The sequence below is a fragment of the Podarcis cretensis genome (genome assembly GCF_951804945.1).
Source record: "Podarcis cretensis genome assembly, chromosome: Z".
Taxonomy (NCBI): Eukaryota; Metazoa; Chordata; class Lepidosauria; order Squamata; family Lacertidae; genus Podarcis; species Podarcis cretensis.
Window position 1 is genome coordinate 30920213 of NC_137184.1, and position 26010 is coordinate 30946222.

Below are 26010 nucleotides of genomic sequence, written 5' to 3' on the forward strand. Positions count from 1 at the left end.
GGGAATGGTCATCTGTCAGGGACACTTTAGTTGAGATGCCTGCATTGCAGGGGGGGTTGGACTAGATTACCCTCGGGGTATCTTCCAACTCAGTGATTCTCTGTGCTCTTTTAGGGAGAGATTGTGTCACCTCTTTTTCAGTGCAGACTAGATCATCTGTGAGTCTTCTCCTTTCCAACCCACCCTGCTATGTCACGCAAAAGAGCAACCGATTCAAGTGGCATTGCATCTTGATGGCAAACGGAATAAGACTTTGGAATAATGAAAACAATTAGCACAGGCAGAACTGCATCTAGCTCAGTATTGTCAGCTCCGCAGGATTTCAGATGGGTCTCTTTGAGCCCTCCCTAGAGATGCTGGGGTTTGAACCTGGAGCCTTCTACATGCAAAGCAGATGCTCTACCACGGAGCAGGCCTAACCACCTGGCATCCTTGGTTAGTTACCATGGACATAGCTGCCCCCCCCCCAGATCAAATAAAACAACAGAAATACTTAACTGACCAATCATGTTGGTTCTGCCCCCCAAACCAAGTCCTGCCCCCCTAACAAAAATCCTGGCTATGCCCATGGTAGCGACAAGCGTCCTGGTAGAGCAAACTGCTGATGCCTGCCATGGGCCACAAGAAGGCTGGATCCAGGCACTATTTAAATTTCTCAGAGCGGTACCTTGGCTCCCTTGCACACTTGGCAAAGAGATGTATTAGCGCCTCCAAAGCCAGGAGGAGAGACTATGGACCAGAAACTCCAAAAAGTTTGCTTTTCAACACCTTTTGCGCTCCGTGGCCATCAGGGTTTGCTCTGCTCTGCTTCCTCTCATCCTAATAAACAGTAGTAATAATAAAATAATTAAATGTGTAGCGCAGATGCGGCATGAGGCTGCGAGGGCACACCGATATTGGCAGGGCAGCTCCCCGACGTCGTCCCCCGACCCCGCGTTCACCTCTAACGCATCAACCACAATCTACCTAGCACCTCCTGCCCAGCAAAGCAAACTCCTTGCCTTGCCTTAACTAAGCCACCCTTCTTTGCCCCTAGATCTCCCTGCAGCTATCAACGCGCAGGCGTAAAAGAAGATATACACCTTTAGGACACGCGCGCCGTCAGGAGGCTTCAAAAAGCCGGAGGTGGGCGGGACTTTCTCTGAGCGCTGTCCCTTGTCTCTATCTATCTCTCTCTCTCACACACACACACACACACAACGCTTCCATCCCGCCCCTAACTCCGCTTCCCTCCCTCCTGATTCGTTTTCCCTCTGCCGGCCGTGCCGTAGATATGCAAATGAGGCTGCGAACGTAGCCAATCAGCCACAAGAGGACGAAATGAGAAAAAAAAAACAAAGAAAAAAAAAACCCATAAAGCAGTAGCAGCGGCGGCAAACGGTCGCCGCTGGAAGGAGAGAGAAGAGGCGCGCGCGCGCGTGGTGTGTGTGTGTGGCAGGTAATGAGCGCGCCCTCGGGGATGTGGCGGGTGGCGGATGGTGGAGGAGGAGGCGGCGGCGATGATAATGGTCTGGCAACGGTTGGTCGGCAGAACCCCCCCCCCCGCGATGGGCAGCGGAGCCGGGCCTCTCTCGCTCTCTTGTCTCTGCTTCCTCGCTCTCTTTCCTGCATCCTTCGTGGCTCAGTTCGGGTCCCCGGCGCCTCCTCCATCCCTCCGTCCCTTCCCTCCCACCTACCACATCTCCCTTGAGCGGACGATCCCCTCGGATCCCCATCCCTTGAGCGGACGATCCGGTGAGGAGCAGGTATCAGAGGGTCTTCTCCGCTGAGGGGCAGGTATGGAAGGGGCGGGGGGAGACCTGACTCGTTGCCTGCGGAAATGTGTGAGGAGGAGTGTTTAAGTCCCATAGCAGGTTTCCTCCCTCCCTCTCTCCTCTTCATCTTTGGTTAAATTTCCGTGTGTGAAGGATGTGCATATTGTGTGTGGTGTTGCTGCTGCTGCTGCTGCTGCTGCTGCTAATACAAAACCTTCCCTGCCTGCTCAGCAACTGCTGCTCTCCCCACCCACCATTCCCGGTTATCCTTTAAATAAATGAAAATAATAATAATAATAATAATAATAATAATAATAATTTTATTTAAAAAACTGGAGGGGGAAGGCACCCACCTATCTGTCTCTTCTGGCGGTGGCTGCCTTCATGGCGTTATGGGAAAAGGGGGAAACTCCCCCCCCCACAGCTTTTTTGCTCCAATTCTTTCTCCTGAGGAGAGTCACACCTTTCCTTTTTTAAGGGCTTGGAGAAAGGGAGATTATGTTTTTGTTCATCTATCTGCCCCTCCTGTTCTCTTAGAAAGGAACCCCATTTTTAGGGCAGGGGGCACCAGCCTCCATTCACAAGTGGAGAGGCCCTCCTTAGAGATTAAGTGCTTCTGCTGTTTGACCCAGACCCTACTTCTTCTGGCAATTGATTTGTTCTTTCTTTTCCTGGTTGTGTGTATCTTTCACTCCTCAGGGCTTCATGCAACGCCTCTGTCAGTCTGTAAGATCATCTATCCCGACCAGGGTAATGCTTTTGCTCTGCTTTGCTCTGACACTTACGCTGGTAACAACTTGACTGTTCTCCTGGAAAAAAGAGAGAGAGGGAGATGGATGCTTGGAGCTTCAGTTGATCTCATGGGTAGTTTAGAGATAATGGTTGCCACTTTCTGCTTAATTGCAGCAGCCTGCTTAAAATAGGGCTAAAAATAGTGGCTGGGAAACATTGATAATTATACTTTAACAGAACTCTTTTTTTAAAAAGAAAATGTAACATCACTACATGTGGCTTTCCTTCAGTTTTGTATGATATACAGTAGGCTCATTTCTGGTCTAAGACTGGACACAAACATAAGAGGGAAAGATGATTTGAATGAGAAAATAAAGAAAGTCAGGTCTCCCCAGAATGCTTGGGAGTTATTCAAAACCACAGTAATAGAAACATGAGAAGAATATATACTGCAGATTAGGGAAGGTAGAACTGAAGCCAAGAGGATTCCAGTGTGGTTAAAGAGCAAAATCAAGGAATATATTACGGGTAAAAAGGCTTTCTTTAGAAAATGGAACTGTCCATAGAAGACAATAAAAATGAACACAAGCTTTGGGAAAAGAAACATAAGCAGATGACAAGGGATGATAAAAAAGAATTTGAAATGCTCATTGCAGAATACACAAAGATTAAAAGCAAATCTTTAAATACATTAGTAAAAGCAAGCTGACTGGCAGTTGGAGTCGCAAGTATGCTAAACAAAGAGAGATTGCAAAGAAGCTGAATGAATTATTTCCACCTGCCTTCACTGTGGATTGTAGAAGATGTAGGGCAGATCCCTATATCTGAACTAAGTTTCACAGGAAAAAATTGAGGAACTGAAGCAAATGGTGGATACAAGAGACAAAATTCTAGGTCTTATTGACAAAATAAAAACTGACTTGAGTTCAGATTTCATCCACCTCAGGCTTCTTAAAGAACTCAAATGTGAAATTGCTGATATTCTATCAAATATATGTAGTATGTCCCCAAGATCAGCTTCCATACCTGAGGACTGGAAAGTGATTAGTATAATATTATTTTTTTAAAAGGGATTCGGGAGGAATTCAGAAAATTATAGGCCAGTTAGCTGGCTTTATAGTAAATTCAATTTTAAGAGAGGGTGTTTTAGGCTCAGAATTGGGGCAGATATTTCTCCCCTACAGATAAAGTATTTAATTGGAAATTACACAGTTTTTATATGATGGTTCCTTTAGGGCATGGGTATGCAAACTAAGGCCCGGGGGCCAGATTCGGCCCATTCGCCTTCTAAATCTGGCCTGCGGATGATCCAGGAATCAGCATGTTTTTACATAAGTAGAATGTGTCTTTTTAAATTAAAGTGCATCTCTGGGTTATTTGTGGGGCATAGGAATTTCATTTTTTCCCTTCAAAATATAGTCTGGCCTCCCACAAGGTCTGAGGAACAGTGGACCGGGCCCCTGCTGAAAAAGTTTGCTGACCCCTGCTTTAGGGGCTTTGACATCTGTTTTGCTTCCCAAGAGTTGTAAATGTGAGCAGAGAAACCTGTTCACTTTAAGACTTGATAGGTTTCTATAACACCCTTACTAATAAGTCCCATGTACCACATTAATAATAGAGCCCAGAGAGTCTTGAGCTGTCACCTTGAGTTTTTTCATTGCTTCCTTTTTTGTGCTCATCTGTAATTGGGTATGACTTAAATGAAAGACTTAGTGCATACTTATTGGCATCACTCTGTACTTTTATGTGTGTCTCGTGCACTTTAAAGCTAATTGACAAAGGTGGTTCTGTACACACCCTTCCATGTGTCAACATAACCACTCAGTTTGAAGTAAAGTACTGAGCCAAAAAAGGTGTATGTGTGTATAATTGTTTTTCCAAAAACATACATACTATGTAAACAGAAGCCCAAGTTCAGGCCAAATTGCTGGAGTGGGGAAAGTATAGTAAAAAGTCACTTATGGGCAGTGCCATGCATCTAGTTTTAAGTAAACTGCTGGTGTCCTTCATTCTCTTTCACTGTATGATCACTTGTTACCAAAACCTGCAGAAATAAGTTTATGGTTTACTTTTCCAATGTAAACAATTGGGAAAGAAGCAATTTCCTCTCTTGCATTTTCATGATCCGATATTAGCTACTGACTTGCTTTGTTTCTTGCCTTCAATAAGTAATTTTCCAGCTTCACAATATAGAAACTTCCCTCTAATATCAGTGTTTCAGATATTTAACAAGACTTTCCATATCATTCAGTCTTTTTTCTCCCCATTGAAAAAGCTGGGTTACAAAAATCCTAAACACTTGAAATTTAATGCTGGCTGGCAGTAATTCAAGTTATATTTGAAATATCAATTCCATAGTAGTTTGTCTCCGAATCTATCATTTGGCACAGACTTAGGTAAATGTTGCATGTGGTTCTTTTTTGCTAGCTCAGAAGAATTTTGCAAGTTTGAATTGGTCATGTCCTTTCCAAATTGACCTCACAGATCTAAAGCTGTCTTCCTGAAACCACATTTGCCTTGGCAGCTCCATGTGAAGTTGGGAAAATTATAGAGCACTCTACTTATTTTGTATGTGTTCATTATGGATATCTGCTTACACCATGAACAACAATGAGTTGCCTTTCCCATGGTAGTGATTATGGTTGCTGCTGGGCAAATTTAGTTCATGTCAACATGTCCATTGTAAGTAACATGCACTACTCTTGCGGATAAGTGCCTTCAGATTTTATTAAGGCTTGGCTCTGCACCATTACCCTGAAGACATTCAATTGTTAAAAGAACTGGTATGTTTACTTTATTTTTTTAACAGGTATCTTCTATAGTATCTTTTTCTAGCAAGTCTCCTCAGGGGTTCCATGAAGATGGTTGTCCCTGGGAGTGCCCCTATAATTCAGCCAGACCATGGTCTTGGAACTGAACTCAGCCGGGGCTCAGCAGAGAACTCTGTGATGGGTCCCGATACTGAACCAGTGGATGATCAAGTGGGCCCTGAGCTAGAAGAGGTGCGGAAATTGCAAGAACTTGTGAGGAGACTTGAGCTCCAGAATGAGCAGTTGAGAACTAGAAGCCTTCAAAGTGTGCCAGAGGCAAAACTGCTGAGCCAAGCTGGCGCTAGAGTGGATAATTGCAATTCCAGGCTCAATGGGATGGAAATGAATAATAGCATCAACACTCTGATGGATAAACAGGAATTGCAGATAGTGGCAGACTTACACTCTGCACTGAGTAAAATGAGTTCAGAAGCAGAGGAGACTGATGACATCTTGCAAAAGGATGTAGAGGCCACAGAACAGAACAACTGTACCAGTGGTTGTGGGGAACAGCCTCCTAACCCAAAGTTTGTGAGCAATACAGAAATGCAGAACAGTGATGCTAATACCAATGACTTGTCTAGTTGGAATGGTGGCAGCACAGTGCTAGTAGAAGACTTCATCACAGGTATTGAGCCAGCACTGAGAAAGAGCGAAGGGGATGCAGAAGTAGAACACCTCTTTAATGAGACAACTCTGGATGAAGTGGAGCTGTTAGAGCTTGAGAATGCTGACGATGAAGAGGACACCTGGTAAGTCACTCAAAATTATGCCTATCAAGGGAGGAGGGAACTGGACCAAATTTCTGGAGCAGTTTCTATTTTGTTTTGTTGTTTTGAATTGAGATAAAAGAAATGAGGCCTTCATCTGTGTTCAGAGGAATTAAACCATTACTCCTTGGTTTTGTCAGCAACTTTTCCTAAATGTAAAGTCAAAGGAAAAAATGGACATTTGGGCAGTCACTATTCACACATACTCTGGAAGTGGACAGGTTCTAAGGGAAGCAGCCCAAAAAAGTCCACAAAAAGTGTAACTGCTACTGGCCCCTAGAGCTATAAGTTAACACAGCAGTGTAAAACGTTGCATTACAGGTGCATCACTCCTCACATTGTAGTTGTGAGTGAGGCGGGTGGTTGTTTATTTTGGGCCCTGCCCTGATCAGTTCAAGAGACAGCCATAAACTGAGCTGGAAGATATTAAGGAGTGTTTGCCTCCATAGTGTAGGATGCATTCCCACTACTACTCACATTTGATTTTGCCGAATGTGGTGGGGTGTTATTGCCAGTTCTTGTTCCTCATACAACACGTGTTTGGTACATAAATTATATGTAGACATAATAAAACGTGTGGAGTGGCCCTGAGCTACTGCTTGTGACAGTTATTTACTTACTTTAAAAACCTGTATCCTGCTTTTCACCATCTAGGTCTCAAAGCAGCTTACAAAATAATAATAATAATAATAATAATAATAATAATAATAATAATATTTTTTTATTTATACCCCGCCCTCCCCAGCCAAGGCCAGGCTCAGAGCGGCTTACAAACAATAATAAAAACAAGATGAATGATTACAACTTAAAAACAAAAATAAAATACAACATTAAAATAATGGAACATTAAAATATTAAAATGTAGCCTCATCGCAGGAGGAGAAGGAAAAGAAGAAAAAACAAAAAGAGAGGGAGGGAGGGAATCAAATTGGCTCCAAGCCAAAGGCCAGGCGGAACAACTCTGTCTTACAGGCCCTGCGGAAAGAAATCAGATCCTGCAGGGCCCTGGTCTCATGAGGCAGAGCGTTCCACCAGGCCGGAGCCAGAGTTGAAAAGGCCCTGGCTCTGGTTGAAGCCAGTCTAACTTCCTTAGGGCCCGGGACCACAAGGGTGTTGCTATTTATGGATCTTGAGGCTCTCTGTGGGGCATACCGGGAGAGGCGGTCCCGTAGGTACAAGAAAAAATAGAAATATACAACATACAACAATTAAAATATCAACCTCATTATTTTTTTTTTTTTTTTGCATGAATCCAGCTATTCATTAGAAAGAAATTATGTATAGTCATTTTTTTCCTGGCTGGAATATGCTTGCTGTGGAGGCTTGTGCATTTATAATTTTTGTGGAAAGGTATGTGGGAATTGAATGTTAGTTGTATACAACTTGAATTTTTGTGAGAATAGAGAAATTCATTTATCTAAAGCTGTATGTGACTACTTCTCAGGAAGTGAGTCATGATACTGGTTGTAGTTATTGCTCATATGTCAATATCATAGATAGTTACCTAATAATTTGTGGCAGGACTTATATTTCATATAGCCATGGGTCTTGCTAATTCTCTGAAGGAATGTCACACCTGCTGCATTCCAACAAATACCTGTTTTAAAGATAAGTGCTAGGAAGTTCCATCTTAATTGTTCATTCTGTTTTTCACTAACAAGCCTTTGTGAGTGAAGTGTGGCAGACTTACCAATGAGAAATGGAGGTAGAAGCATCATTTCTGCATTTCTGCACTTGAAGCTGGTATCTAGAGATTACTTAAAGCACTGTGGCATACCTGCTTTCTGCGGTGTACCCATATCTTGTTGTGGATATCCTAGCATAATATAGCTTTTTGATAGAAGATGGATTGGAATACAGAAATAAAAGTGTATTATGTGTTTATACTGTAGTACTCTGCTTCAGAACAAGATCTTATAAAATGTAAGAAAAATATTAGTATTTTTTTCTATTTGGAATAAAATGGAAGACTTCCTCAGCTCTTAAATTAGGGGCTTGTCTTTGTTTTGTGCTAGGACTTTTCCCTTTTAGTTAGCCATGATTTTTTCCTTTCTTTGGCTAAAGAACCAGTCTTGTTTAGAAGTTAAACAATGAAATTTGTAAAATCCCAACACTTTCTTTTCCCATCCTTCTTGATGTAGTGTCAGTTTTTTTCTCTTAAGCTGTATGAATGAGTAACTCAAAATCTTCCCAGTTTGGAACTCTCTTTTAAAACTATTAAAAGGGGTCTCTTTGAGTACTTTACTAAAAATGTATTCGGCAAAAATTATCTGCTCTAACCACAAGCAGTTCAAGTTAGTAAAAGCTGCTGCTGGATAGCTTCTTTTGCTGTAGCACCATTCCTTTTAGGACTCCACCAGAACCACCTAATTCACCAAGTATCATTAGAAAAAATAAAATACAAAAATTACTAACTGACCTTGAAAGCACACTGACTCCCTATTTGCAGTGTAATAAATGTAGTTATCTATTTGGGGTGGGCATGCATACTGTATATAGTTCAGGTGGACAAACTGATATAATTATTTACTGAATCGGCATGTTAAACTTTCTCCTTCTGCTTAAGGCTATATGTGTCTTCAAGAAAAATACCAGCAGATGAAAAGGAGTCTCCCCTGAAGTGGTGTAGGCATGTGTTAGACAATCCTAGTCCTGAGACGGAGGCAGCCTGCCGTACCCTAATTAGCAGACTTGACCAAGGTAGGTGAGCTGAATGTGTTTGAAAGGGTGTTTTAATATTTTGTGTTGTATGGCTGCTGAGAAAAAAAAACAGAAGGGTCAAAATTATTATTGTCAGTGTGATCTTGTCCATGTCTACCCAAAAGAAAGTGCAATTGAGTTCAATATGACTTATTCCCTGGAAGGTGAGTATAGGATTGAGGCCTTGGTTGTCACAAGAATTACCAAGCAGATAAACCATGAAGGTTCTCAAACACTTGCAAAGTTAAATTTGATTGGACAATTCTGCTCCTTCCATAGGTAGTATTTGGAATTTTGCAATTGAATTTAGTTCAAAGAGCTTTGGTACCTTGATCTCTTGTTTTGCTCTTTAGCGTTTTCTTGCCAGAGCTTAAACCACATTGCATTAGCACTAATGGCTGGGCAGGGTGCCATGGAGATAATCTTTCTAAGCTTGCCAGAGGCAAGGTGGTGTACATGATACTTGGGCTGAGGTGGCTTCATCAGTGGATGATAATACTAAGTAAACAGCTTTGGTAACTTCATGTCAAATAGAGAATCACTTTTAACCATAAATAAACATTTTCTTGAATTTTTGATACTGTATTTGCTTCAAACAGTTTTTCAGAATAAAGATAATTAATTATAACATAATCACTGTGTCATGTATTAGTTGTTTAAAAGTATACATGTCTGTTATAATAACTGTTCTAGATGTGACCAGTGCTATGGATGGAGCTGAAAGCTCCTGTACCCCAATTAATCTTTGTTTATTTTTTTCAACGTAGGGGAATAATATGCAAAATTTATACTTATTATCATATCTGACTCAGTTAGCCCAGGACTGCTAACAATAGTTAATGTTAAAGCCAGCAATATTGTAGTAAACAAAAGTAAGGCTTTATGATCTATACTTAAAATCATCATGCAAACCTCATAATTCTTATTCACAAACAGGAGAGTGGTTTTTTAGAGAGCTCTGAAAAATGAAACTCCTGTGGATTCTAATTCTATCCATGCCTACTCAAAAGTAAATTCTTTTAGTCCATTAGATTTCGTGTTAACTGTCTACACACCATATAATAATATTGAAGACTTCAATTTCCCATCATTCATAGCAAGTAATAGTAGATGGATGATTAGCCTCCTTATGAGAAGTATAAACTTTATATGCCAACTTTCTGTTAAAACTTGTAGGCATCATGGAACAAAATAATAATAAATACGTCAATATAAAAACTGCTGGTGCAAAAGTTTTTTTAAGTTACAAGTTTAAAAGAATTACATTCTTGATTAAATGATGCTATTTTAAAATAAATATTATTGGGATGGGGTAGAATGCAGGTAAAAATCTGTCCTTTTACTGGGAATCAGTATCTGAAAGATTTGTACTTATTCTGGAAGATTTGCATGTATTTTAACAAGCATCTCAACACTTTTCGCACATTTCAGTTTGTTCATTGGTGTGTGAAAATGTTCAAACATTGATCATTTGTTTCATAATGTAGAAAATAGAGGTCTGAGGCAAGTGAGAAGCAAGAAGATTCAGAGGATGTGTTCTACATAGATAATTGTATGTGGCAGTGGCAATCTGCTTGGCAGAATCCTTCTCTTGATTGCATTTCTGCTTCAAATACTGAAAATATGTTTTGTATGTACTCTGCAATGCTCTTAGGATTGCTTGTTCAGCAATTAAGTCAAGTTGGTAGCCATGTTATAATTGCTAATTTTACTAGCTTTGATCTTGAATATAAAAGTTGCATCCATATGTATTAGCTGTGGTAGCAATATGTTTTTAAAATGCTTTCAGAAGGGTTGTGCTTACTGTGAAAAAAAGTCATAAAAGTCCCATTTGCTCCATTTTAGGCCTTGGTTATAGGGGAGTAAAGAATTCCCACCCTTTTTTTTAAAATGAGCCCTTCAGACTTCTGTTTTCCACAGATCTCCTCTTGCACCAAGGCACCAGGATTTTGTTAGCCTACATACAGCCAGCAACAGAAAACTGACAAGGCTCTGATGACTGGTAGAGTGGAGAGAGACACATCCCTCCAAAGCCCAGTTTTGTCACTTGGCATCTATCAGCCTGCTCAGGGAGGCAGAAACACAGTATAATTGCCTGCTACTGGGTGGCCAAATATTAATCTTACTATTTTCAAAATGGCTCTTAATATGCGTAAGGTGAAAACTGTAATCATTTTGTCTTGAACTATTAAACAAGCCTGTATTCAGACCCTGGAAATATATTCAGACCACCTGGAAATGTGTTATATTGTTCAGGCTTCTACCCATTTCCATTTTATGGCTGAGTTGGTCTCTCTAGAAGGCATTCAGTTAGCTTTCAAAGAATCTAAATGTCCATTGTATCATGAGGTACCATTCTGAGTTGAGGGATTTCAAGGACAAGATGGTTCAGAATAAGGCTTGATTGTTCTCTGCACTAATAACACCACTCCTTTTTGAACTCTCAACATTAACTTGTTTTAGATCTTAGCTGCAACTAATGATGGGAAATCTGTCTTTGATTTTAAATGTCTGTATGCCAAGTACCTGTGGACTATTCATGCAGGGTTTTTATAGCTGTTATTTGCAGCATGTCTTTCAAAACTTCTTAATACACTTTAAATGAAAGTGCTTTAAGAGAGCATTGAGAAGAAAAAAGAACGGTGGAAAAAAGAACTATCTGGGACGCAAGTAAGGCTGTAATGAGGGGGTTCTTGATACAACAGAATGCTGTAAAGAAAAGGATACAAAATGAGAGGAAAGACAAGATATTGGAAAAAATCAAAGAATTGGAGAAGAAGTTAAGATCAAATCCGAAGTCACAGCCGACCCTGAGAGAAATCAAACTTCATCAAGCACAATATTCTAAATTGATAAACCAGGAAATAGAGTGGAAGATTAAATTAATGAAACAAAAAACTTTTGAATCGGCAAATAAATGTGGGAAACTGCTAGCTTGGCAGTTGAAGAGGAGACAAAAACTAAATACAGTCACAAATTTAGAAATTGAAGGAAGAAATATTCAGAACCCTGTGGAGATCAGAAAGTGCTTCCAGAGATATTTCAAAAGATTATATACTCAAGGGCCGCAAGATGAGGTTGAGATTAAACAATTTTTGGAAAAAAATGGACTAACAAAATTGTCACAAGAAAATAGATCAATCCTGAATTGCAAAATAACACGACAAGAGATTGAACAAGCCATTCAGAACATGCAATTGGGCAAATCCCCAGGGCCAGATGGGCTGACCTCCAAGTACTACAAGACATTAAAAGACTATCTGATACAACCACTGATGGAGGTCAGCAATGAAATTATGGAGGGGAAGAAGGCGCCGGAATCGTGGAAAGAAGCTTTTATCACATTGATACCAAAATCGGAAGCTGAAAAGACACAACTTAAGAACTATCGTCCCATCTCCCTTTTAAATGTGGATTACAAAATATTTGCAGACGTTTTGGCAAGTAGACTCAAAAAAGTATTAAATGAAGTAATTCATAAAGATCAGGCAGGCTTTTTCCCAGGTAGACACCTGTTTGCTAACACAAGGAATATCATTGACATTTTGGAACTTTTGCAAACAGACATAAATACAAAAGCAGTGTTAATTTTTATAGATGCGGAGAAGGCCTTTGACAATATCTCTTGGAAATTTATGAAGGGAAATTTAAAAGAAATGGGAGTGGGACAGGGTTTTGAGAATGGGATTGATGCAATATATTCAGAACAAAAAGCTAAATTGATAGTTAACAATGTGGTTACAGAAGAGTTTAAAATTGAAAAAGGAACACGACAAGGCTGCCCCATTTCCCCTCTGCTATTTATTTCGGTTCTGGAGGTGCTCTTGAATATGATCAGAGGGGACCGGTTGGTGGAAGGAATCCAGGTCGGAGCGAAACAATACAAACTTAAAGCTTTTTCAGATGACCTAGTCTTGACCCTGCAGGAGCCAGAATCTAGTACGAAAAGAGTGTTACAATTGATTCAAGACTTTGGTCGGGTGGCGGGATTTAAATTAAACAAACAGAAAACTAAGGTGTTGGGAAAAAATTTGACAGATACAGAGTCAGAACGGTTTCAGAGAGAGACAGAACTAACTGTGGTTAAAAAAGTAAAGTACCTAGGGGTAAACATAACAGCAAAAAATCTGAGTCTTTTTAAGGATAACTATGAAAAATGTTGGTCTGAAATTAAAAGAGACTTAGACAGTTGGACAAAATTGAAACTTTCTTTGTTAGGCCGAATTGCTGCTATTAAGATGAATGTATTGCCAAAAATGTTGTTTTTGTTTCAAACACTACAGATTGTGGACAAGACGGAGTGCTTCCGGAAGTGGCAGAGAGACATCTCTAAGTTTGTCTGGCAGGGCAAAAAGCCCAGAATTAAGTTTAAGATATTAACTGATGCGAAAGAAAGAGGGGGCTTTGCCCTGCCAGACCTAAAGCTGTACTATGAGGCCGCAGCTTTCTGCTGGCTAAAAGACTGGCTACTTCTCGAGGACACTGACGTTCTGGATCTGGAAGGTTTTAACAATGCTTTTGGTTGGCATGCATACTTATGGTATGACAAGGTTAAGATCAATAAGGCCTTTAAGAATCATATTGTCAGAAAAGCAGTGTTTAATGTCTGGACAAAATATAAAGACTTATTGGAAAATAAAACTCCAAGGTGGCTTTCACCGCTGGAAGCTAAGGCCCGAAAAAGACCCAATATGGAGGCCAAATGGCCAAAATATTGGGAAATACTAGAAAAAGATGGAGACAATTGGAAACTGCAGAGTTTGGAGAAAATGAAGGATAAAGTGCGAGACTGGTTACACTACGCTCAGATTAAAGAAGTTTTTAAAAATGACAAAAAGTTAGGGTTCCAGGTGGAGAAATCGAAGTTGGAAACAGAACTATTAGAGCCTAAGACTAAGGTACTCTCAAGAATGTATAACTTGCTGTTAAAATGGAATACACAAGATGAAATGATTAAATCGGCTATGATAAAGTGGGCACAGGACATTGGGCACAACATTATGTTCGAGGACTGGGAAAGGTTGTGGACCATTGGGTTGAACTTCACTGCATGTAATGCTTTGAAGGAAAATGTAATGAAAATGATATATAGATGGTACATGACCCCAGTTAAACTTGCCAAAATATACCATTTGTCTGATAATAAATGTTGGAAACATAAAGAAAATGAAGGAACATTCTTTCACCTCTGGTGGACTTGCCCTAGAGTGAAGGCTTTCTGGGAAATGATATATAATGAGCTGAAAAAGGTATTTAATTATACCTTCACTAAGAAACCAGAGGCCTTCCTTTTGGGTATTGTCGGCCAGAAGGTGTTAAGGAAGGACCGGACATTTTTTATGTATGCAACAACAGCAGCAAGGATACTTATCGCTAAGCACTGGAAAACCCAAGATCTACCCACACTGGAAGAGTGGCAGATGCAGCTGATAGACTATATGGAACTAGCCGAGATGACCGGCAGAATCCGAGACCTGGGAGAAGAGAAAGTTGAAGAAGACTGGAAGAAATTTAAGATTTATTTTAAAAAGCATTGTAATTTGGTTGAATGTTAAGAAGGATGCTAGATCATAAATAATTGAGCACCACTAAACTAGATGGAATTAGGATGACAAGTGAGATTGAGGAAAAAACATAAACCTTTGGGAGAAATATTAGATTATATTTTAAATGAATGGGATAGAAGAATGTAAACAAGATGATAAATTGCGGGTAAGAATTGACAATGATGCAAGTGGGAGCGGGAGACGTGAGGGAGTCCAATGAAGCTAAGAAAATATGTTATGATATAATTCATTGTTTTTATTTCTGCATTTATGTTTAAAAATTTTAATAAATATATATATATATATATAAAAAAGAGAAGAGAAGGACAACATTATTTCCCCTCATTCCCGTAAGTCCACAGATGGCTGCTTCATGGGACTACTCTGCCTATATCTGGATCAGCAGGATAGCTGATTCACACTGATTACTCTTGGATGTTTGATTTCTAGAATTCACAATGTATATTGTAAATTATTATCCTGTACCACATTAGGTGATGTGAAACAAAGCTCCCTGCCCCTGCTTGGGGTAGGCCAGCTACTTTACCAGCATAAATGTTAATTGCACTAGACTGAGGCTAGCTTTGCTCCTCAGGACTGGCACAAAACGATATTTGTGAATCATTTAAATCCTCACTTTCAGGATGACGTAGAGATCAAAATTATCTTGTCTTCCCACATAGGGGAGCTATCCCATCTACCTTGTCTATATATTATCTGGGAAGCATGGAAAGAGGAAGCACTATTAGTATTTCAGTATAATGCATGAAGCACTCTCCTTCTGTCTGATATTTTTGATGCTGTCTCAGGTATATATGGGGAGGGCATTATAAGCTGAGACAGAAGCAATTGTATTGTTTGTCTTTACATTTGCAGGCATGCAGTATTAAGCCAAGGAGAGAACTCTGCATGCAGAACTGAGAACTGTCTTAATTTTTTTCTATATTCCAGACACTTTAAACTGTTGGTATTCAATTGATTTGTTTGTATTGTGTTCAGGGTGAGTGTGTCTGGCATGTAATGCATGCAAATGTAGTCTGTCACACCTTCTGCCCATATCTTTATTTAACTTGGTAAAGTTACATGGCTTTCTTGTATTTTCCTTTAGCCAGTAGGTGGAAATCCATGTATTGCGGTCCACTGGCATCTTCAAGTGTGCATAACTTGAATACAGACACAGGGTCCTGTAGCAATGCACTAAACATACCCGGGTACTGCAAATCAACTAACAAACCGCTACTAACTTGTGGCAGCTCAGGTACGGCATGGCATTGGGGACAGTTTCAGAGGACTGGAGGTGGGAGATGCATGAGGGAGTGGGGGAGGAAGAGGTGAGACTGGCTTGGTATCTTCAGGCTTAACGTGATTGCCTAGTTCTTTTTCTTGCCTTTGCCTAATGCTTATTGTTTAGACCTCTTTGCTTGTTTGTGCTAATTCTGGGGAATTTAAAAAGTTTTATTTCTTGAGAGAAAAGTCCACCTACCAGCACAACTGAGCATTTCATTTCTGGGGCATTTGATTGGTCTTTAAGATAAAGCCCTGATGAAGCCTCCTGTTACAGGACTTCCCTCTGCTGCTTTGACACTTCATGGTTTGTATGAAGACTTGTTTAACTTGCATGTGTAAAATTCCTTCTGGGGGAGGATTAGCTTGACATTTGAAGTCAAAGGACTTTATAGAAATGGCACGTGAGTTTCTTTGCTTAGACTTGGGAAAAACTTCAATTGGTCAAAGTGTTTTCCAAAGAGTAGTGTGACCAGTATGCACAGGTGACAACAGCATAACCAGACCACATAACTAGAGGCCAATCAGATGCCTATGGAAAGCCCACAAGCAAGGCATGATAGCAATAGCCCTTTCCTGCTGTTGGTACTCAGCAACAGACAAATTCATGCCTCTGAATACAGTGGTACCTTGGGTTACGAACTTAATTTGTTCCGGAGGTCCGTTCTTAACCCGAAACTGTTCTTAACCCGAGGCGCTCTTTCGCTAATGGGGCCTCCCGCTGCCGCCATGCCACCACCGCACGATTTCGTTCTCATCCTGGGGCAAAGTTCGCAACCCGGAGCAACTACTTCCGGGTTAGCGGAGTTTGTAACCTGAAACATTTGTAACCCGAAGCGTTTGTAAACCAAGGTGCCACTGTACCTGATCATAGCTGTCATCATGTCTAAGAGTCTGAGGGAATTAAGATTGCTAAGGTTAGACTTGAATGCACATCCTGCCTAAATACATATGAACCATGTAATATAATTAGCTTAGGTTCTTGGTCTGTGAGTAAGCCTGTATTTTCCTTAAGGTGTCCTAGGGCTTGGTTAGTAGCCATTTACTTGGTTATCTATGATTAGTAAGAATATCTTTGGGCAATCAGCCAAAGAAACTTGACAAATATTGGACTGTAGGTTGTTTCCTTTTAGGTCACAAATGAACTAGAAGATGGGTTAGAAAAAAACATGATAAATGAAAGCTGCCTTATATTGAGGTGGTACATCTAGCTCAATATTATCTACACTGACAGTGGCTTTCCAGGGTTTCAGAGACTAGGAGGCTTTCTCTGTCCTACCTGAGGATGCCAGGGTTTGAACTCAAGACCTTCTGCATGCAAAGCAAATATTTGACAGCCCTTCTCCACAAACAAGCAAACCTTTGTGGGGACTCGCAGTGGGTTTGGACAGAAAAGGGGCTGTTCTTCTCTCTTGCCCAGTTTTTGTATTGGGCTTTTAAATTTTTTAAATAGTCAATTATTTATGATGTTTTCAGGCAAAAAGTGTTCCCCTCTCTGAAAGTGTCTTATAGGAAACTTAGGACTCAGCCTAAATCCACAGTGTCTGAATCGAGGAGGAAGGGATAATATGGAGGACTCCTAAATCTACCTCCAGCAAGAGGACAAGAAAGGTTTTGATTGTTGCAATCTAGGAGGCTTTGACGCATGAAGATTTGGTGATCTGATTTGGTTTATTTGTTTTCGCCATAGCCAGAAGAAGGGGTACCTTTTATTTTAAAAAGAACATGTCTACAAATATTGTATGAACACATTTCATTCTAAAAGACATCTCCCTTCGACTTACAGTGCCTTTTTTCTTATTTGGGAAATGGGGAATGATGGCAGTTTAGGTCATCATAGGCCTAGCTGTAGCTCCACCAAAATTCTTTCAAGGGCCCTAAACCGTTCCCTGCCCCCCTACTCCCCTGCTTAGATACTATATGCCATTGGGCCATTAAATTATTATGACCTTCCCAAAGTGAAGGGCAGGATGTTAACAATAATAGGTAAAAAGGTAAAGGTAAATGACCCCTGGATGGTTAAGTCCGGTCAAAGGGGACCATGGGGTGTGGTGCTCATTTCGCTTCAGGCCGAGGGAGCTGGCTAGTATGACTAAACTGCTTCTAGTGTGATAGGACACCGTGACGAGTGCCAGAGTGCATGGAAACACTGTTTACCTTCCCGCTGCAGCAGTACCTATTTATCTACTCACACTGGCATGATTTCAAACTGCTAGGTTGGCAGGAGCTGGGACAGAGCAATGGGAGCTCATCCTGTCATGGGGATTCAAACCACCAACCATCTGATCAGCAAGCCCAAGAAGTTTGGTGGTTTAGACCACAGCACCACCCGTGTCCCTAGATGAAAACTATGTTAAATGCAAACTCTGTACTTGTGGGCCATCTCTGTAATTTAGTTACATAAGGAAGTTCTCTTACTCGGAAGTGATTGCTAATTAATCTTAATGGTAAACATGAATGCTTTATAAGGAAGTGTCACTGTACTCATTACTAGACTCAAACAAGGCTGTGTATCTAGTATGCTACTACTAGTGAGTTTTAAAGAATACTTTCTAGTCCTCATTTTGACTTTACTCTCTCCTCCATCACTTCTGAAAGGTTATGTGGGCATGCATTCAGCATTGAGCTCTCAGTCTTCGGTTGACAGTGAACTCAGTACCTCAGATGACTCTATCACGATGGGATACAAACTGCAAGACTTGACAGATGTGCTGGTTATGGCCCGTCTACAGGAAGAAAGTATGTGAAAGCAATTTATTTTCCTCTACATTAGGACAGTATCACCTACAACAAGAGGTTTTTAAAAACTGCCCAAATAGAGGCTAAATAACATTTTACTTTTGTGTTTTCTCCGTATATGTAACATTTTAATTTTGTTTTCTCGCATTATATGTAACACAGTAACATAAATTCTCCACTTAGATTGGGTAATTGAGTAGCCCTCCTGAATAAATTATATTGATACTAGTAAATGTTGTGAACAGTATATGTGTAAGGACTACTGTTGCTCTGATGAATGTAAAACATTTCAGACTCATTGCAGTTGCTTCTGGATCAAGAGCACCTTTTCAGTTTAGGTGATGGTCAGGTGTACAGGCTGATTTGGGGGAAGAAAATAAGTTTGACAGCAAACTTAGTGTTTGCTGAACAGGAGAACAGGTTGGAATAGCATATCTAGTCCTGGGGCCTTGGTCTGGAAACAATATCTTTGTGAAAAGTGCAGCAAAATTCCGCCAGCTTCTTTAAACTAAGTAAGTCTTTTACTATCTGCAGTGTATGAAACACATATGGAGCATTTGGTTTCTCATACATATATGCACTTCAAAGCTAAAAAACTCATTGAAATCTCCATGGATTTTGTTATGCCCTGAATGTGGGTGTCATGACCTGTAAGCAGCTGCTTTGCAGGGTGTCTAGCTTTCACAACTGCAATTTCAATGTTCTGAAGTTACTGAGAAGACATGAGGTTAGAGGCATCAAAAGCTGTGGCATAAATTAGTGTTTTTTGGTGCAAAAATGTGTCCATCTTATATATTGGGATCTTCAGTTGAGCTGTTGTGTTAGCTGTTGTGTTAGTCTGAAGATGTTTTTGCTTAGGTGGGATTTAATATGGAAACAAAGTAACTTGAATTATCCTACTAAGAGAACTTAAACAGGAGCAAATGGGCTGGGTGGCTGCTTGTTAACAGTATTATCCCACTGGAAGACAATCCAGTCAAATAGTGGGGAAGCAAAGATCCATAACAAAAGAATGGATGCAGTGTGTGTAAATGCTTTTTGTTGTTGTTTCAACAAATGTCTTGTTAACCTTCCTGCAATCTAAAATTCAAGCGATTCATTTTAAATAACCACACACATCGCTATAAAACTATATGTGTAGTCAGGGCACCTTCAACCAGAGCCAGGGCCTTTTCAACTCTGGCTCCGGTCTGGTGGAACGCTCTGCCTCACGAGACCAGGGCCCTGCAGGATCTGATTTCTTTCCCCAGGGCCTGTAAGACAGAGTTGTTCCGCCTGGCCTTTGGCTTGGAGCCAATTTGATTCCCTCCCTCTCTTTATTTTTTCTTTTCCTTCTCCCTCTGCGATGAGGCTACATTTTAATATTTTAATGTTTCAATATTTTAATGTTGTATTTTTTAATTTTGTTTTTAAGTTGTAATCATTTAACTTGTTTTTATTATTGCTTGTAAGCCACTCTGAGCCCGGCCTTGGCTGGGGAGGGTGGGGTATAAATAATAATAATAATAATAATAATAATAATAATAATAACAATAATAATAGAACATGGTAAGCATTCATGGTGAGTTCTGGCACCGATCTAGAAATATAGCATTGTGTACACAGTGCTAGTACTGTTTGTACAGTTTGTAACTAGGTTTTAAAAGTAGCATAAAATGTGAGCACCTGATGGGAATATATCATGCTGAATGATTATCTTCCATCTCTAGGGTTTGGAACAATATTTCTGATTGCACCACTTTGATTGTGACAAGCAGTGTATTATGTCTTTGCTTTCTGTCTGGTTTAGTAGTTCAGTGGTGGGTCATATCGTAGAAACTTCAGCAAAGATATGTCAGGCAAGAAGTCTGGGAAAAAACAATGAGCAATAACTGTATCCTTTGTTGTTGGCCATACTTTAGGTCTTCGCCAGGATTATGCCTCCAGCTCAGCCTCTGTTTCCCGTCGTAGTTCCAGTGCTTCTTTGCATTCATTGCGCAAAGGCACCTACAGTGACCAAGACTTTGACACATACAGTCTGGAGGATGAGGATGATGGCTGTTCCTTTTCCTATCATAGTAGCCACAGATACTCACCATCCCCACTGAACTCACCACGGTGCCAGTCCCCATCCACAAACACAGACTTTGGCAGGGCAACAGGCACCCGGATTCACACCTCCCGGAGAGCAGTGCAGAATTCCATTCCGGAAAGGCTGAAATATTCTGGGAATGAAGGTATGTAATTCTCTTGTTGAATCCAATCATGTTTGAGAAGATCACGTGCCTGCAGTGGTTGTGTAAGTGAATACATTAAAGCAGTTGGATTTCTCATTGTCTTTGCATTTCCCTTATAGAAGAGCTAAGGCACAGCATGCCTAACCTGGCCAGAACAGGTCGGCGTTCCTTGGAGTCTATAAAGAACAGCCGCAGCTTGGAGTCAGATCTGCAGGTTCCCGGCAGTCGACTCTCCAGAATCAATCAGCCATCGGCTGGTAAGTTAGCTTTTCTTTCTGTGAATGTTGGTTACTTATCTTAAAAACAGATAAGACAGAGGTACTGGTGGGTTGGGGGTTATGATAATCTTGCAATAGACATGCAGCCTGTTCTGGATGGGGTTACACTTTCTGAGAAGTAGCTGGTTCACAGCTTGGAGATGCTCTTGGATCCATCTCTGCAAACTAGTTGTACTTTTTCCTGAGGGTGTTGGACCGAAGTTCATTCATGGCATTGTCATCTCCTGGTTTGATTATTGTAATGTGCTCTATATGCAGCTGCAGAATACAGCTGCTGTCCAGAATACAGCTGCTAAGGTTTTGTCTAGAGCCAGGAGGTGGAACATGCCATCCTAATTTTTACCAACGTGTTAGGCTACCAATTTTGTGTCTAGGATCAATTCATGATTGGGTCCTAAACAGCCTGGAACAGGTTATCTCAACAATCGCCTTCTTCCATAAAGCATTTTTTGAGAATTCCGCTTCACTTCTGAAGCACTTCTTTCTGTCGCTGCATTGATAATTAGGAATGAAAACAGGGCCTTTTCTGTTGTGTCACTCAGTCTGTGGAACTACCTCCCAAGAGAGGGGCATCTGACTCCCTCGTGGTCTGCTTTTAGGATAGCATTGAAGATTCTCTTCCAATGGGAAGTCTTCAGGAATGAACTCTAATGGCTATTCTTGGGGTTGTTTGGGGGAGGGGGTGTTCTGGTTTTTTTGTTTTGTTAGTGTTTTATTTTAAATGTTGTAATCCTGAGAAGACAGGATATAAACTTTGTAAATCTTTTTGTGGTCTCACTTGTGCCTTTTCTCCCACCCCACTTCAAGGTCTGGCTCCAAGTAAGCTCCGCTATTCCTCGGGTGCTGGGAAGCCACCCTTAATAGTCCGACAGCCAATGAAAGCAGGTTCTTGTGCCAGTAGTCCCATAACACCACAGCAGTCCGTTAGAGCTGCTGGTTTTGCCAGTACTGTTGGCAGAGTTCGAAAGCTACAGTCTTCCACACAGCATCCAAATTCTGCTGGTGGTGGCAGTTTGGTGGCTAGAAGCAATAGTATGGCCACAGGAGCAAAACACGCCCTTCCAAAAAGTAGAACGTCCATTGGGGGAACATCCTCCCTGAAGAGCAAGCTGGCACAGCCAGCCAAGAGGTAAGAGCTAAAAGCTTTAAGTGCAAATTTAAAAAAAGATGCTCTAGGCTTGTGCCCTGAGAATTAAGAAGTATCTGTGCTGTTGGCTTGGTTGGGATAGCAATATTGGCTTCTAATATTATTTGCATTGGAGTCAGGACTCCACAGTTTTGCTCACCACAGCAAACGCCCATCACCCTTGGGCAAGAGTCCAAAGGCATTCTCCTAGTTCTGGAGATGCAGTATGGGGCAGAATGATCCCTACCTCCTCAGCTGAAAAATTGGTAAGAAAGCTGTAACTTTTTTGTTGTTGCTACATGGCCAGGTGCTTGGAGCATCTGGCAAGCACAGGTGCAAAGCAAGCTTCTGCCTGCCGTCCACTTTCAAGATGGAAGTTTGTTTCCAACTTCATGACATCTCAGGGACACAGTGCAAAATCAGAGGCAATGCTTGATTTGTGGTTATATGATCCTGGCATCCACAATTTTTTTGGCTCACCAAGGCGAACCAAAATTTGTCGACCAATTGTGATAATTTCCTTCAACTTTAGAGGAAAACACAGAAGCTCTATCAGAATTCAGTGGAACTTCCTTCTGAGTGGTCAGGTTTAGGGGCAGTGTGTTAAGTTTCTTTGCTTCAACCATGAAATGTAAAAAGGCAAACATGATGTGGGATTGAGGATTGATCATTCTATGATATTATGGCAGTGGACAAAGCTGTATTGTAACTTTTGAATAAATGCTTTTGTTTTTTTAAAATGGCCAAATATAAGCATGGAGGTGGATGTGAGGGCAGGTGCTTGCAGCAAGAGATTAGGGAGTCATTATAGTGGCGAGTTGCTGTTACTTTTGCTAATTCTGAACTGACTTATTGGGTGAAGTGCTGTCTGCATAATTCTGTCCTCAACAAGCAGTAAGTGGCTATAGTAGATTGCTTGGTATATGTGAAATATATGGTGCTTAAACCATGTATTTTCAGGTTGGCCTTGTGTTTGGTATAGAATTGATGCTAGTGTACAGGGAAGAATCCTGGTTCTTGAGTAGCTACAGGGATGTTGAGAAGCATGCATGTTTTAAAAGCCAACCAATGTACTTTTGCTTTGATGACATTTATTTCAGCTGTAGAGCTCTCTGATATGGTAACCACTGTATCACCTTGGATTTCCTATGTGACAATCAAGGTTCCATGCTTGTGCAACATGCCAGGAAAAAAATCACCCCCTATGAAAAGACTGCATTTTTAATTGAACAAATAAGAGTACTGCTCAATACCTAATGTTTCTCTTTGGTGGATATAAGAGAAGCAGTATACATTGTAGTAGGGAAAGTTGTGTTCCATCTATTTTGCTGCATATCAGTTTTCTGGAACCATCCTTTCATTATAACTTCCCAACACATGCACATGCAGTAAAACACATTAACACCTGTTTTTCTTGCAGCTGTGTAGAAAACAGACGTCCTGAGCACATTTGGGGACAAAGCTAGTTTTATTTGTGCTTGGAGTTTTTTAATACAGCAGAGCATTCAAACATTAAAATTCTTGTTGTACTTTAGCAACAGATACAGCACATAAGTGCTAATCATGTATGTTGGCTCTTACTCTATTACAGTAGCATGTGGCTATTCCTCTAAAGTACTTAATTTTTTGTATCCCAACAGATTTCCGAAGGCCAGTGTTTCTGCTGATGAGTCTTGGAAAGAAGGGTGCTTCTGAGCCAATGTGAAGTTACAGTGGTATCTCGGGTTACATACGTTTCAGGTTACAGACACCGCTAACCCAGAAATAGTACCTCGGGTTAAGAACTTTGCTTCAGGATGAGAACAGAAATTGTGCTGCGGTGGCAGTGAGAGGCCCCATTAGCTAAAGTGGTACCTCAGGTTAAGAACAGGTTCAGGTTAAGAACAGACCTCCAGAACGAATTAATTTCTTAACCCGAGGTACGACTGTACTGATAAACAGTGACTGGTTGGTTTGGGAAATACTGCAGTTGGACCAAGAGCCCAGCTGGCTGGGCAGGAGGAGGATCTTAAAAATCTACTCATCTTTAGCATCAGTGCACCTGAGCAACAGGGATATTTTTCTGAATTCATGCCACCTCTTTGCCTTTGTTTTATTTCAGTGGTAGAAATTGACTGCCTTTATTTTGCTTTAGCTGTTATATTCTTATTGCTTTGTACTTGGGAATATAGAAAGCTTCCTGATTACACTTGAACATTTGTTTGAACATTCCCCCCAAGGGGGGGGGGGAGAGACGAGCACAGGATAGTGCCCCTATGGCTATAAAAGCATTTGATTTTTTTTTTGGTGGGGGGGTTCCCTCCCAAAAAGCATCTAGAGAAGTAGAAATAATTAGAAATTACAGTGTCATATGGGGTATCTTAACTTTTCTAGGAACTTTTCAGAGGTTTTCTAATTATCCCAAGTATGGGTATCTCAGTTACTTTGATTATAGTAGTGGTTGAAGCTGGTTTTTGATCATTGATAGTACACACTCCCAAATAAATATATCAAAACACCAAGACTCTTATGTGGTTTCTTGAAGGGCTGCTGTGTACCCTGCAGTGAATTCATGTGTACCTATTTGCTCTTTTCCTTGTAATTTACCTGAGTATTGACGGTCTTTGGTTTATTATTATAATTTTATTATTTATGAAATTTGTATGCCACCCTTCATCTGAAGGTCACAGGGAGAAGTACAAAATGAGAACACAAAATACATAAAAACAAACCAATAACCCCCAAACCCATTTAAAAGGCCACAGAATATTTACTCAGCCTAAGTCTTGGTTCTAGAAAAGGGTTTTCGTGTGGCACTTAAAGATATGTAATGAAGGTGCTAGATAGGACTCTGTGGAGAAATCATTCCACAAGTGGGAAACCACTGCAGAAAAGGCCTGTTTTCATGTTGCCACCCTCTGGAACTCTTGTGGAGGGAACACGCACAGAAGGACCTCTGACGATGATTGCAGAGTCTGTGTTGGAGTATATGGGAAGAGGTGGTCCAAAACTTTCTAGGACAAACCCAGCAGTTTGAAATGAACATGTAAACTAATTGGCAGCCAGTGCAGTCGGGCCAGGATTGGTGTAATATGCTCAAGCCACCTTGCCACTGAATTCTGCACCAGCTGAAGTTTCTTAACTCTCTTCAGAGGCAGTCCCACATAATGTGCTGCAGTAATCTATTGTAGGTATCTGAAAGCAGAACAAGTGCTTGATGTTTCTCAACTAGTAATCTCAGATACTAAAATCCTACTTTTCTGCTTTTTGTACAACTCGTTATATTTTACTGTTTTTAATGAAGGAAATTGAATTTTCAGCTAAATCAGTGCCTGCTGGTGCTTGCTATAAATACAACACAATCATACCTGGGAATGCAAACTGGCCTGCCACTCCTAGTTCCTGCCACCAATGTGACTTGATATTGTAGTTAATACCTACCTTCTATTTAATACTAAAGTTCTGTCTTTAGGGAAGCTTTTAATGTTTAATAGGTTATTGTATTTTAGTGTTTTGTTGGAAGCCGCCCAGAGTGGCTGGGGAAACCCAGCCAGATGTGCGGGGTATAAATAATAAATTATTATAATATTATTATTTCAAAGGGGTATGTGCACAGAGTGGGGCTGTATGGTTTCTTTTGTAAAAGCAAAAAAACCCTTCCCTATGGCACTGTCTTGCCTTGAGGATAATGTGAATTCCCATGAAAAGACCTGCATTTGGTGTAAGTCTCTGGGAAAGTTAATTATATGTAGGTATTCTGCGGGAGGAATATTGCCCTCAAATAATGAAAGCTTTTACTTCAGTACTTGTATATTAATGTTGTCACTGAAATGGCAGCAGCTGAACTAACTATTTAAATTTAGCAATTAAGTGGGATGGGCTTGTTGGTAATAAATCTGAACTAGTAATTAACAGTAACTTGCAGCTAAGAGTTAACTAATAATAAGCAGAAGAGTGGAGTGGACAGTCATGCTTGTGAATAAAGCTGGACTTAGCCTAACTTAACAAAAATAACAAAACAGGATGTATTCATAGTAAACAATGCTCAAAGGTAGAAGAGCAAGCCAACTCAAGTA

General features: G+C 40.6%; 1 protein-coding gene across 6 annotated transcripts; it reads left to right on the forward strand.

Annotated features, from left to right (window-relative positions):
* Positions 1 to 1338: 1338 nt before the first annotated feature.
* LOC307207640 (SLAIN motif-containing protein-like) lies at positions 1339 to 24452 on the forward strand. 6 transcript variants are annotated; one of them, XM_079961692.1, is made up of 10 exons: positions 1364 to 1438; positions 2454 to 2504; positions 5296 to 6048; positions 8633 to 8766; positions 15421 to 15570; positions 18195 to 18335; positions 20237 to 20551; positions 20671 to 20808; positions 21637 to 21958; positions 23596 to 24452. In XM_079961692.1, the coding sequence occupies exons 3-10, from the start codon at positions 5342 to 5344 to the stop codon at positions 23648 to 23650; spliced, it is 1962 nt and encodes a 653-aa protein (XP_079817818.1). In that variant the 5' UTR covers positions 1364 to 1438; positions 2454 to 2504; positions 5296 to 5341; the 3' UTR covers positions 23651 to 24452. The 6 variants fall into 6 exon arrangements, with proteins under 6 accessions (XP_079817821.1, XP_079817818.1, XP_079817823.1 ...); XM_079961694.1 differs by lacking the exon at positions 1364 to 1438 and adding an exon at positions 1758 to 1776; XM_079961695.1 differs by lacking the exon at positions 2454 to 2504 and having other exon boundaries at positions 1339 to 1438.
* Positions 24453 to 26010: the final 1558 nt, after the last annotated feature.

Excerpts from the sequence above, each read along its gene's own strand:
- LOC307207640 (XM_079961695.1), top strand. The coding sequence starts at position 5,342 with ATGAAGATGGTTGTCCCTGGGAGTGCCCCTATAATTCAGCCAGACCAT. Across the intron at positions 15,571-18,194 it reads ACTAACTTGTGGCAGCTCAG|GTTATGTGGGCATGCATTCA; the intron begins GTACGGCATGGC and ends CACTTCTGAAAG. Across the intron at positions 20,552-20,670 it reads GAAATATTCTGGGAATGAAG|AAGAGCTAAGGCACAGCATG; the intron begins GTATGTAATTCT and ends TTTCCCTTATAG.